This window comes from Haliotis cracherodii, unplaced genomic scaffold (genome assembly GCF_022045235.1).
Source record: "Haliotis cracherodii isolate W230 unplaced genomic scaffold, xgHalCrac1.p SCAF_5, whole genome shotgun sequence".
In the NCBI taxonomy this organism is placed as follows: Eukaryota; Metazoa; Mollusca; class Gastropoda; order Lepetellida; family Haliotidae; genus Haliotis; species Haliotis cracherodii.
Window position 1 is genome coordinate 5,489,532 of NW_027266308.1, and position 13,794 is coordinate 5,503,325.

The 13,794-nt window shown below is 40.1% G+C and overlaps 1 protein-coding gene across 1 annotated transcript in view; it reads right to left on the minus strand.

Moving 5' to 3' along the window:
* The window catches only part of LOC139442783 (ERO1-like protein beta), a 49,197-nt gene that overhangs the window by 5,253 nt on the left and 30,150 nt on the right, over positions 1-13,794 (minus strand). Inside the window, exons 9-12 of the mRNA XM_071223674.1 lie at positions 4,223-4,315; positions 2,839-3,005; positions 1,453-1,529; positions 920-989 (exon numbers count right to left, since the gene is read on the minus strand). Of these exons, the coding sequence (XP_071079775.1) occupies positions 920-989; positions 1,453-1,529; positions 2,839-3,005; positions 4,223-4,315 (407 nt within the window). The remainder of the gene's footprint in view (positions 1-919; positions 990-1,452; positions 1,530-2,838; positions 3,006-4,222; positions 4,316-13,794) is intronic.

Genomic DNA, 13,794 nt, shown 5'->3' on the forward strand with positions numbered 1-13,794 from the left:
CTTCATGGACTATGTGACAACCAGTTGGGTTCAAGGAGGGGCCTTCATGCCAGAGATTTGGAACCATTTCGAAAACCAAGGCCACCGTACCAACAATCCCCTGGAAGGGTGGCACAACAAGATAAAGAAACTTGCCAAGAAGTGCCACCCGAACATCTACGAGGTAGTGAAGCTATTTCAGCGAGAGCAGTCACTCAAAGAGATTGCAGTCCTGAGACTCTCTCACCAGCGGTGAGAACCTTCACGAAGAAAGAAGTACAAGGCAATCGATGCACGTATTGCAGTAATGCAGTAATGACATTAAATCCATTATGATATTCATATGCTATTCATATTCATCAATGTAAAGTTTTGATGAATATGTTATCCTTGTTGAATAATAAATGAGAAAACAAGACTTGTTTTGTTATATACGGTAACCTGTTAGAATCACAAAGCATGTTTTGACAGCATAGCCGCGAGAGCCACATTATACAATCACGCAACCATAACCATTGCCGCGAGAGCCACATCAATTTGGGCTATCTATTTTCGAAATGTGGCTTTGCCGGCCTGTAACCTTCATGTCAGCCTTTGATGCAGTCGCAGAGAACAAAGACACTGTTGCGTGACCCCAGTGACCCCAGCAGTGACAATTCACAGGAGGTAATTAGTGTTTAAATGACATTGTTTATATACTTGTAACTAGTGCTAATCTCCAAAGTAAGTAAGCTACTCAATAAACAGTGATGTGGAATACATAGTTGTTTGTTTTCAGCGTATGTCTAAGTTGGTATTTCTGCTATCCAAAATGTCTTCTTGTTGATATAAATGCGATGTTTAATAATGCGAGCAAAGGCCACTCGCATTTTTCGCATTCAATTCACGCTCGCGTTAATATCAAGATTTACAGTATATGCCAGATTAATTCTTTACCTACCTTAAGTTTCCTTGCTTCATTAGGCTCTCCAGCAAACAGCTTACTCTCATCAAAGTGGTCGTTAAAGGATCTGTTGGTAATATCAAAAATCATTAATATTACAATTACTGTGACAAGCATATAATGTCACACCAACATATCACCTTTACAGTGAATAAGTTGGGTTTAACTCCGCTTTGAACAGTGTTTCAGTTATATCACGGCTGGTCAGCTTAACGTGGGAGGAAAGTTTCAAAGTGATGCAGGTCTAAAACATTTACCATTTCAGTTAAACCCCAAAGCAAGGGTAGGGAGACATACCAATAAACATAAACAGGGCAAATTTGGGATTCAAACCTGCAATCACAGGCTTCTGGCACACCCAAGGGAGACAACTCTTTACAATCACAACTAGGCCTTCTATCTGCCATACACTTTCATAGAATAGCCACAAAAGATCAAATCACAGGAATTTGCAACTAATCATACAGGGAACAAGTTTTTATGAAAGGGGAAATGTTTCTGAAAGAGGAAATGACTGCAAAACATCTCACTTGATGACCGTGAGCAGATCTTCCACTCCTCGTTTTGTTCCTTCATCTTCCTCGTCATTTCCAGTGAAGAATTCTTCCTGCAAAATGATATATCCTACTGTGAGAGAGAAGTGATATTCTATCTGGCTTGGTAAGGGATTGGCAATTTGTCATGGGGGGAGAAATTGGAGGGTCACCCAAAAGTTTTGGGGATTTGGTTTGGTTTGTTGTTTTACACTGCACTCAGCAATATTCCAGCTATATGACGGTGGTCTGTAAATAATCGACAATCCAGTGATTTACATCATGAACATCGATCCACGCAATTGGGATCGATGACAGGCCCCAAACAAGTCAGTGATCCTGACCACCCGATCCTGTTAGTCGCCTTTTACGACAAGCGTAGTCAACTCTTACGACAAGCATAGTCGCCTTTTACGGCAAGCATGGGTTGCTGAAGACCTATTCTACCCCAGATCTTCAAGGGCCTGTTTTGGGGAGGGTCATAAAATATAATACACATATTTCAGGAGTATCATGAAAAAATGTACCTGGACATGAAGAGGGTCGTCCAAAAATATGACAGATTATTGGAGGAAATTATTTTCAGTACATTAGTGCAAATACCTCCGATGTTAGTGAGTCTGTAAATAAATGCTTTATCTAAAATCCATCAACGCAATGAATGATATCCTGTTAAGGGACATCAATCAGAACAAGTAGGTGTGGATTTGCTCACATGGAATTTATTGATAAAAAAAACCATTTGGCTTTTCGTATCAAATAAGTTTATTTTACATAGTCATTTACTGCTGTGACACTCTTTAACATAGAACTTTTAAGGTCGCTCAGTGAGGTAAACATGTTATTTGACAAAAACAAAACAAATATTCTGTACATTTCTATTTTTCAGTGAGGCTAAATGCAAACATATTTTTTAACATCCTTTCCCCTATGGCTAATACCGGTAAAACATACCAGGTATGTGAACGCTAACAAGTCTGCTGCTACTTCATCTTACCTCCAACAGGTAGGGAGTGCCCCCAACTCCACCAGGTGTGTGAACACTAACGAGTCTGCTACTTCATCTTACCTCCAACAGGTAGGGAGTGCCCCCAACTCCACCAGGTGTGTGAACACTAACGAGTCTGCTACTTCATCTTACCTCCAACAGGTAGGGAGTGCCCCCATCTCCACCAGGTACGTGAATGCTAACGAGTCTGCTACTTCATCTTACCTCCAACAGGTAGGGAGCAGCTTTAGCCAGCACCCTCAGTTCCACCAGGTACGTGAACGCTAACGAGTCTGCTACTTCATCTTACCTCCAACAGGTAGGGAGCAGCTTTAGCCAGCGCCCTCAGTTCCACCAGGTACGTGAACGCTAACGAGTCTGCTACTTCATCTTACCTCCAACAGGTAGGGAGCAGCTTTAGCCAGCGCCCTCAGTTCCACCAGGTACGTGAAGTAGAGGTTCTTCAGTCTCTGTGGTCCCTCCCCGTCAGATGTCTTGGGGTCAAACCTCTGCCTGAACTCCTCCATGTTGGGACCCCACTCAGCATCTCCATAACCAAACGCTACAGGTACAAAATGTCTCATGTCAACACAGCTTTACTTGACTTGGTAACCAAACGCTACAGCTAAAAAATGTCTCATGTCAACACAGCTTAACTTGACTTGGTAACCGATTGCTACAGGTACAAAATGTCTCATGTCAACACAGCTTAACTTGACTTGGTAACCGATCGCTACAGGTACAAAAATGTCTCATGTCAACACAGCTTTACTTGACTTGGTAACCAAACGCTACAGGTACAAAATGTCTCATGTCAACACAGCTTAACTTGACTTGGTAACCGATCGCTACAGGTACAAAATGTCTCATGTCAACACAGCTTTACTTGACTTGGTAACCGATCGCTACAGGTACAAAATGTCTCATGTCAACACAGCTATACTTGACTTGGTAACCGATCGCTACAGGTACAAAATGTCTCATGTCAACACAGCTTTACTTGACTTGGTAACCGATCGTTACAGGTACAAAATGTCTCATGTCAACACAGCTTTACTTGACTTGGTAACCGATCGCTACAGGTACAAAATGTTTCATGTCAACACAGCTATACTTGACTTGGTAACCGATCGCTACAGGTAAAAAATGTCTCATGTCAACAAAGCTTTACTTGACTTGGTAACCGATCGCTACAGGTACAAAATGTCTCATGTCAACACAGCTTTAACACACATACATAATGCATGACATCTGACTCACTGTCAAGATAATGCATGACTCACATACAGGATAAAGCATGTCACACACAGGATGATGCATGACTCACTTACAGAATATTGCATGACTCACTTACAGAATAATGCATGACGCACATACAAGATAATGCATGACACACATACAGGATAATGTGACTCACATACAGAATAATGCATAACTCACATACAAGATAATGTATGACTCACTTACAGAATAATGCATGACTCACTTACAGAATAATGCATGACTCACATACAGGATAATGCATGACACACATACAGGATAATGTGACTCACATACAGAATAATGCATAACTCACATACAAGATAATGCATGACTCACATACAGAATAATGCATGACTCACATACAAGATAATGCATGACTCACATACAAGATAATGCATGACTCACATACAGGATAATGCATGACACACATACAGGATAATGTGACTCACATACAGAATAATGCATAACTCACATACAAGATAATGCATGACTCACATACAAGATAATGTGACTCACATGGGAACAGGTACTCTGCACACAGGTGGATGTTGATGCTGGTATGAAGCCCGGACACCATACGGTAGAAGGCTCGCTTCTCCAGGCACATGTCTGCAAGTACACACAAAGCTCAACTCACGTCTCCGTCATCCGCCATGTCCACACACTGCTATAAACTGCACCATCACAGAGCAGCAGCAGCAGCATCAATATGCAGGCTCGCAGGTGTTAGTCCTACCAAGATTCACCATATACAATATCATTAACAGGATGAAACAATGAAGAAAACAAAACATTCTCATATCCAACAATCAAAACACTAAACAACATTAAACCATGATGACATCACATGCCACATACATTTTTCACAATCCACAAGCTTTCGTCTGATAAGTGGGCTTGTTTCAAATAATGTACCTTGCATTACAAGGGTGAGGTGAGGCGAAATGGGGTTTAGTGTCGCGCCTAAGATTATTGCACTTATATAGCGACGTGCTTGTACGTGTGTGTGTCTGTTTGTACTAGTCCGGACTGATGCCGATTTATAGTGCTAGCTCACTGAGATACCATGCCGCAGTTTAACATGAATACCCCACTCAGACACAGTATACTGACTCCGAGCCGACCAGTCCTTGTTTTCGCCCCAGACAAAACACCAGACAGGGTAACAACAAGTACCATCTTTTAACATTTTGGTATGACGCGGTCGGGGATAAAAACCCCGGACCTTCCGCTCTCCGGGTGGATGCTCTTCCACTAGACCACGGAGGCGGTCGGCATTACAAAGACTGCTTTGCATGTATCAAGTGACACATTGCCCCAGTTAAGAGGACCTGTAGTTCACCTGGTTCAATTATGTTTGTGGCAAAACTTCACTAGTGTGAAGTTATTCTACAGTTTTTCCATAACTACAACTAGGTTTAGCAATCCACAATTAATATTAACAAATTTCAGCATTTGAAGATTTAGAATTTTTTTGGTATTTTTTCTAAAAATGCAAATTAGGTACAAAATGGAAACTTTAAGATATATTTATTCAAAAGAAAAAGAAGAAAGGTTTTCTTTGGCGTTCGTAAATTATTGATAAAGAAGCTATAGAAAAAACTCAAGCGTTGCTAAATCAATGGTTGTCAATACAGACAATAGTATCCATGTGTTATTGGTTTATGTGCACAGAACACTTGCCAGTTGAATGATCAACAACAATAAATTGTCACAAACATTTCAATACATGAACTCCATTTAAGCAGAATTCGATATTTTCTACATGTAATCTTGTCCATTAATACCAGCAGGTGCTATACCCCCCCACCAATAGTTGTGAGTCATAGACAATTACATGTGGTAATATCTGATATGTGTGAAATAGTGTGGAATCTGTCAATACTAGACTGTACTCAATTGCGAGTTATGTCAAAACAAGATCCATTTTATGGTTAAAGCACTTCTGAGCGAATTTATCAATTAAAAACAAAAGAATAGATTTTAAACCGGACTGGGTAAAAAAACTGGACAAAAAAGTCAGGGATCATCAATATGTTGGGGATATTTTTATAATATTGTGTACTCAGTCATCACTACAAAACAATACCCCCAAAAAATTCATGATTCCTAACTCTTTATTTTTTCAGTGTACAACAAACATGTTTCTTGTGGGTGAGTGACTTGGGTTTTACATTTTAGCATTATTCCATCAATATCAAGGTGGGGACTGCAGAAATAGGCTTCACACATTGTACCTTTGTGGAAGACCGAACTCAGGTCTTTGACGTGATAAGTGACCGCTTTAACGGCTAGGCTAGCCCACCGCCCTGTTTCATAGTGAGAGATTGAGTATGGTTTTACGCCGCTTTTAGCAATATTCCAGCAATATCACGGCAGGGGACACCTGAAATGGGCTTCACACATTGTACCCATGTCGGGAATCGAACCCAGGTCTTCGGCGTGACGAGCGAACCCTTTAACCACTAGGCTATCCGACTGCTCCCTTTCATAGCACATGTAGCATATAAAACATTTCTTGATCTTATCAACTGACAGACATTAATACATAATGCAGACTCATGTCTAACATGTCTAAACTAGCATAACAAATCAATTTCATAAGAGTGTGATTCAGGCAGATTCTGCTACATTGCAATAAGAGAAAGTTCAGAGTTGCTTCCCTCATGATGGCCTTGACAAGGGCTGGGACGGGTACCCGGGTTGGGTGGGTACTGAGTAGGACCCGGGTACCCACAGGACTACCCAGACCCCTGGTTAGTCACGTGACATATTGTTTAATGACAAAAAATTTCTTGAACTATGGTTACACTACAAGTCACTAATGTTTGCATTTCTTTCTGACTCTGCACCCATTCCTTCTGATTTTTCATATGGTTGAATAAAGATATAACTTAGGCTAATTCAACTTCATTGTATGAATGACCAGATTGTTTAATACATGTATCTAAATACATTTTGCCAGGGCTATGCTAAAAATGTTCCCAATCGGACATTTTAAAACATCTCCTGAGACCTACAGTGGGTACCCGGGTAGGGTCAGGTAATAGGGGGGTGGGTACCCGGGGTGGGTAAATTTGGACTCATCCCAGCCCTAGCCTTGACTCTAACTCTCTTTGGATGTGGCTCAGTTGGTTAGAGTGAACACTTAAACTGCCAGTATGTCGACGTTTCTTTATGCTTATAAATCATGATTCTCAAACCAAAAAAATAGACTTTCTCACAGTGAAGCCGTCAAAGCAAAGAATCACGAGCTTCGGTCATGATTCTATTAGAGGCAAACTGAAGAAAAAGCTCAAGTGTTTTTCTTAGGAATGAGTTACGAAATACTATTTGCCAGCCTGATTGGATTAGAAGATAGTCTTCATCAAAGCCTAGTTAACATTATTTATGACTTGGTCGTATGAAACCAATCACGTTGCAAATCACTCTCCTACCTAGAGTTCCTTGTGGCCAGCCTAGTACCTAACATCGTCACATGTCATACTGTCCATTTAAGACATTGCATATGTCTTTCATCTGATATACTTTCATTGAGAAAATATCCTAAAAGGTGAAAACCTCTTTCTATTGGTATATTTACCCTTTGGTTGTACGGCTCCAAGCGCTGTCACTGAAGCCCTACGGAGAGCTAGCGACATGGCCACTTGATGTGTAAAGCTATAGTGCCATGAACATCACTGTTGCATAGGTAGTAACGTATCTATATTAATATGCAAAAAAATGTGTAAAGCGCAAAATAAGGTTTGCACTTGGCCCTTATTTCAGAAGAAGAGCGTTTGTTTACAAACAAGAGAAAAATCTGCTCACCTGCAAAGGTTACACCTATGGTGTGTTCACTGGAGCAGAAACTTCTCTCGCTGAATATCAGCTATTGAGCTATTGTTAGCAAACAATGCTTAAGAAACGTCGACATACTGGCCCTTCAAAGCCATAATTATCATGATTCTATGTCTATTTATTTGTTTATTTTTCAACCCATTCTACCATGCTTCCTGGCAAATCATGCTGACATATAAGTCTGTGACTTCAACCACTAGTTTGAAGGCAAGGTGTTGTAAAATGTCGGGCTAGAAGGCATAGACTGCCACAAACTCATTAGCATAGGAAAATGAAGCAAGCATCTGAAGTAGGCACATTCACAAAGGATTACTATTGTTAGTAAGTACCGTATTTGACGTAATAAGCGCCCTGGGCGCTCTCAAAATAAGAAATGGGGGGCTCTTATTAGAATATCATTTTGGTTAGAGTTAAAAGTTAATAAATTTCGTGGTTTATGCTGACAACCTGAAATGTTTATATACGACATATATATTTTTCCAGGATTTAATTGCTCATAATTAAGGGTGCATATAACACACGAATGCGTATTATACATGAATAAATAAGTCTTGTTTTCATTGATCGGAAGGGGTGCTAATTGAGATTGTTCACTAGCCAATATATTAACAAATATCGCCGTGGGCGCTTATTAGAGCGGGGCGCTTATTACGTCGTATATGGTAATATTGTAACCTGAAAACACCATGTTAAGACAGTCAACCAGGGAATATTCCTTGTTAAGAGTGTTAGGAAACTATGTGTGAAATTGTGCACAGGGCACATTTCACAGCTATCATAACTCTTCTACATCATCATAGACTCATGATGGTTGGTTGGTTTGTTGTTTAACGCCACACTCGGCAATATTCCAGCTATATGACGGCGGTCTGTAAATAATCGAGTTTGGACCAGACAATTCAATGATTAGTATCATGAGCATCGATCCATGCAATTGGGATCGATGACATGCATCAATTAAATCAGTGAGCCTGACCAACCAATCCCGTTAGTCGCCTCTTCTGTCAAGCATGGTTGCCTTTTACATGAAACATGGGTTGCGGAAGACCAATTCTACCCCGGATCTCCCCCGGATCTACCCCGGATCTTCACGGGTCACTTGTGGTATGTTGATGCTGTGTGGAAAAGGACCCCATACTGGATGTTTGTTTGTTTGGTCTTGAATGCCATATGACAGTAATCTGTAAACAATCGAGTCTGGACCAGACAATCTAGGGGTTGATATTGCCAACAACAATTCATGCCATCGGGGTATGATGGCACTCCATCAGCCATCATCACCTCACCACCTGATCCTAGGGACTTATTCTAACCAGAATCCCAAACCTTCTGAAACATGATAATTAATCAATTCTAGCATGTATTTACAACAGCGAGCCTGCAACTTTCAAGATGAGCTACCTACATCAGGGCTCTCCATCCCGGCTGAATTGATGGGAGAAAGGATTATTCCAGACACGAAGTACTAAGATACTCTTGTGAAATGGTAACAGGCTGTATGTATCATCATGAACATATCTCTGGTCGGCGCCTATCTACTTCTGTTTCAATAAAGTCACATCATATATCATATTCCAATTAACAGAACAACAAGCCTTACCTTTTGTTTATTTGTTTTTTGTTTAACACCGCACTCAGCAATATTCCAGCTATATGACGGCGGTCTGTGAATAATCGAGTGTGGACCAGACAATCCAGTGATTGATATCATGAGCATCGATCCACGCAATTGGGATACGATGACATGCATCAACCAAGTCAGCGAGCCTGGCCACCCAATCCCGTTAGTCACCTCTTACGACAAGCACAGTCGCCTGTTACGGCAAGCATGGGTTGCTGAAGACCTATTCTACCCTGGATGTTCATGGGTCGACAAGCCTTACAACAGTGTAGGTTACAGATTACATTACATATCACAGTACTTTGTTGACAACCAAGCATCATGCAGAGGCAATATTCAAAACGTGAATAATGGAAACATAATCATTCAAATTATTTCCTAGAATATCATCAGCAACATCACAAAAACAGGATTTGACCATTTTTTTAAATAAAAATTAATTTCATTTCAACTTAACGCGTATTCAAATTTCTCAAAAGCAAATATTATTAATCACTTTGTTAATTATTTATCGGAAACACTCAAGTATGCATTCAGTGCTACATTCAAAGATATGCAGGGATGCAAGTGTGTTGACAGGAGCAAGTGTGTCTTAATGTTGATGAAAATTATGTTTGGTAGGGTATCTGGCCATTTGAAGTCTGTATAAGCACAGGGCTATGTAACTGATAATAATAACAAATAAACACGCAAATAACTGCAAGTTTGTTATTATTATGTCCATGTCCGGTGATATAAGTGAGGTCTCACTGAGTGAGTGAGTGAGTGAGTTGGGTTTTATTCCAGTTATATCACGGCGTGTCAGGTTAATGTGGGAGGAAAGCCCGAAGTGATGCAGGTCTCAGACGTTTACCACTTCGGTGAAACCTACGAGCATGGGTATGGTGCTGACAAACCTAGAAACATAATTGGGGCTAACCGGGATTCGAACCCACAATCATACGTTTCTGGCGTGCCCAAGGGACGCAACTCTGCACAGCGAATCGCGGCGCCTTAGACGACTGGGCCACCCGTGCCCCCCGAAAGAAATGAAGAGAAAATGCACACAATTTCAATGTAAAGTCACACAAAAACATTTTAACAGTTAGTTAAAAACACAGAGCACCATGCATTCACTTAAAGATTGTATCAGTAGAACAGTAGAAAATCTTTAGCTTACAAGAATACCAGTCCAGGTGCTATGGTGCTGTGGTATGGATTGTGAAGTGTATCACCAATATTTGAAATCATCAAGTCCCAGTCAGCATCAGTAATGAACTAAACAACATGTTGCAAGTATGGATCATATTACTTGTCAACCTTGAGCTGGGAAAAGGCTGTCCTATCTTCCCGAGGCAAGAGAGTTAACTGACTATAAAAGTCCAGGGCCCCGTTCCACAAAGCGATCTCAGCTCTACGATGATCGTAAGCCTATGTTAAAATATGGGACTTACGATCACCTTAGCGCTAAGATCGCTTTGAGGAACGGGACCCTGTTTCCACCCTTGCCGAACTAGGCTGGAATTCCTGAGTTACATTTGGCTGGACTAATGAGTCTATGCATAGCTCAATCAAAATTGTGTAACCAACTAGACATCCGGTTCGTAAACAACATGGATTTCAACATGCAGATTTCGGTCGACTGCAGGGTTTGTAAATCATGTCTCTCGTCAAGTGGGCGTCGACACATGTTTTGCTAATCTTTTCATGTTTTTAATCAAGGTGCTCAAGTGAGTTGATGCCCTTTCGCGAGGTAAGACCCATTTTATTAGAATAATGATCTTGATTATCAATCAGATAGATGGGCGCCGCCATTTTGTTTGAAGCATATGACAAGGGATATTAGAATGGATTGTGATTGGTCAATAGGAGTGAGTGAGTGAGTGAGTGAGTGAGTGAGTGAGTGAGTGAGTGAGTGAGATGGGTCTAATGCCGCTTTTAACAGTATTCCAGTTATATTGCAGCGTGTCAGCTTAATGTGGGAGGAAAGCCCGAAGTGATGCAGGTCTCAGATGCTTACAACTTTTGTGAAACCCACGAGCACGGGTATGGTGCTGACAAACCTAAAAACATAATCGACGGGACCGGGATTCGAACCCACAATCATAGGTTTCTGGCATGTCCAAGCGACTCAACTCTGCACAGCGAATTGCGGCGACTTAGACCACCTAATATATTTTTAAATACTACAGTTGTCTGAAAATATAAACCTGTTATTTCACTGGAGTGAAATAATCTGTTCTGCAAAGTTTTCCGAGTTGGCTCAGGAGATAAACATATAATAAACATGATAAACAGAACATTTGTTTTTCCTTGTCACTTTTCATTTCTGAAAAAGTAAACATATTTAGTCATGACTCCGCCACTCATGTACGTTTTTTCTGGTCAATCGAGGAGATAAAGACGTTATTTGACAAAACTAAACATCCTGTTTACATTCATTCAAGCAATACTGTAAGCAACAGGTACTTGTCCTGATAATTTTGAAGCTCTTGATTCAAAATGGATGATTAGTAACCATGGCAATGCTTTTAAACATACAATATCTGTTTGTTTGTTGTTTAATGCCGCACTCAGCAATATTAGATCAATATGATGGTGGTCTGTAAATAATCGGGTCTGGACCAGAAAATCCAGTGATTGACAACATGAGCATCGATCCACAAACGGGATACAATGACATGCATCAACCACATCAGTGGGTCTGACCAACCGATCCCATTAGTTGCTCTTACGACAAGCATAGTCTCCTTTTACGGCAAGCATTGGTTGCTGAAGACCAATTCTACCCCAGCTCTTCACAGGCCTAAATATACAATGAGATGAATTCATGCACATTGTGTAATAAGCCACAACCGTCAAATAACATATACTAGAATGTGTTAAAGCACTTCTATTGCAAAAATATATTTTAATATTTATATAGAATATTAATATTGTCCTATTCCCACTTTCTACCAATCCTACCACAAGCACCATCAACCAGTATTAGACTGATTACCATGACAACGTCTCAGACAAGTGACTAACGATACAATGTAGCAACACATACAACGAACACTAAACCACAAGTTACCTTCATAAGGCTGTTCTGTAATTAAACAACATAAGAGGCTGGTTAGACTGTTAGAACACAAGGGGCATGCAATAAGCTGGAGAAGCAACTAGGAAACTAGTCACTATAATAACCAGTCAAACTAAAAGCGTCAATATTAAGACTGGATCTGGCCTCTGAAGCGTAAAGATAATTCAAAGGGACCGGTCAATTATACCAGGGCTGGGGTAGAAGTCAGAGGTTTTTTATGTGCTGATGTACTGAAAATAGTTACGCTCCCCTTAAGGTTGTCATATCTTTGGGTTCCCCTTCCCCCCCTCCCCCCCCCCCATATCCTAATACAGTTTTTCCATGACCCTCCCTGAATAGGGACGCACACATATGCACACACGCCCACCTTTAATAAATGACCGGTCCCTTAAAAGATGCAAAGAATTGTTATACAAAGCATTATTGTTATTATAAGATTGTAAAAAAGCAACAATCTGGAAATAGAGATTTGTTACTGTTTTAAAACATTGTTTAGGAATTTCTTTTTTTACCAGTTGATTTTTTAAGTGATGTTGTAATAATAATAATAATAATAATCATAATCATAATAACAATAGCCTGATCCAGTCTTGAAATCTATATTTATAAACCAATCAGGAAAGCTGCAATAGAAAGACATAGAAACTTGGAAACTTAACCCATCAGTGACTATTGCTTATGCTCTTGCTCAAATTACTAAAAATTCATCGGAAAAGTTCAAATATTCTTTGGGATCCATTGTCCAAATGAGTTCACAATGTTATTACCGGTACACTGTATTCTCTACATTCAGTTCCAGGCAATCAATATGTATGTGTTATGAAGACATAAACATAGTCACATGAATTTTAAGGAATCTATTTTTTACAAAGATAAAGTTCCACATTAAGATGAAGAATCAAAAAATATTCTCAAGTCAAATGACGAAATTGAATTTATTATAAAGTTATGTACAAGTACCCTTCCTCAGACCAAGGAGATTTTCCATTTGTTTGTAAGGTAAATTTCAAGCCTTGTTACCCAACATGTGCACTGAGCAGCATCGGGCTTGTGAACTCTGTATTAGAATCCACCTTTAAAACATGGCTGGTATTAGTGTTGCTATAGTATTAATCTATCCAACATTATATGTCCTACACAAGCTCCTCACAGCGAATCCTCCTTCCCACCACTCTCTATACTATCACTACCACCACTCAAAACTCTTCACTGTGCTTTGCGTATTTTCCACAACCCATAGGTTTGAATTTGCAAATAACTGTTGTTTACTAATATAATGGCGACCATGAAAGTGAATTGAAGCACAGTATGGGAGAAATATTTTTATTCACAATGTTTGTAAATAAACAAACATATTTCATGAATCATGACCTATATTCATAATACGGAAGAGAATTTATGGATGTCAACTTCTTTATGGGGGATGAGTGAGTGAGTATGGTTTTACGCTGCTTTTAGCAATATTCCAGCAATATCACGGCGGGGGAGACCAGAGATGGGCTTCACACATTGTACCCATGTCGGGAATCAAACCCGGGTCTTCGGCGTGACAAGCGAACGCTT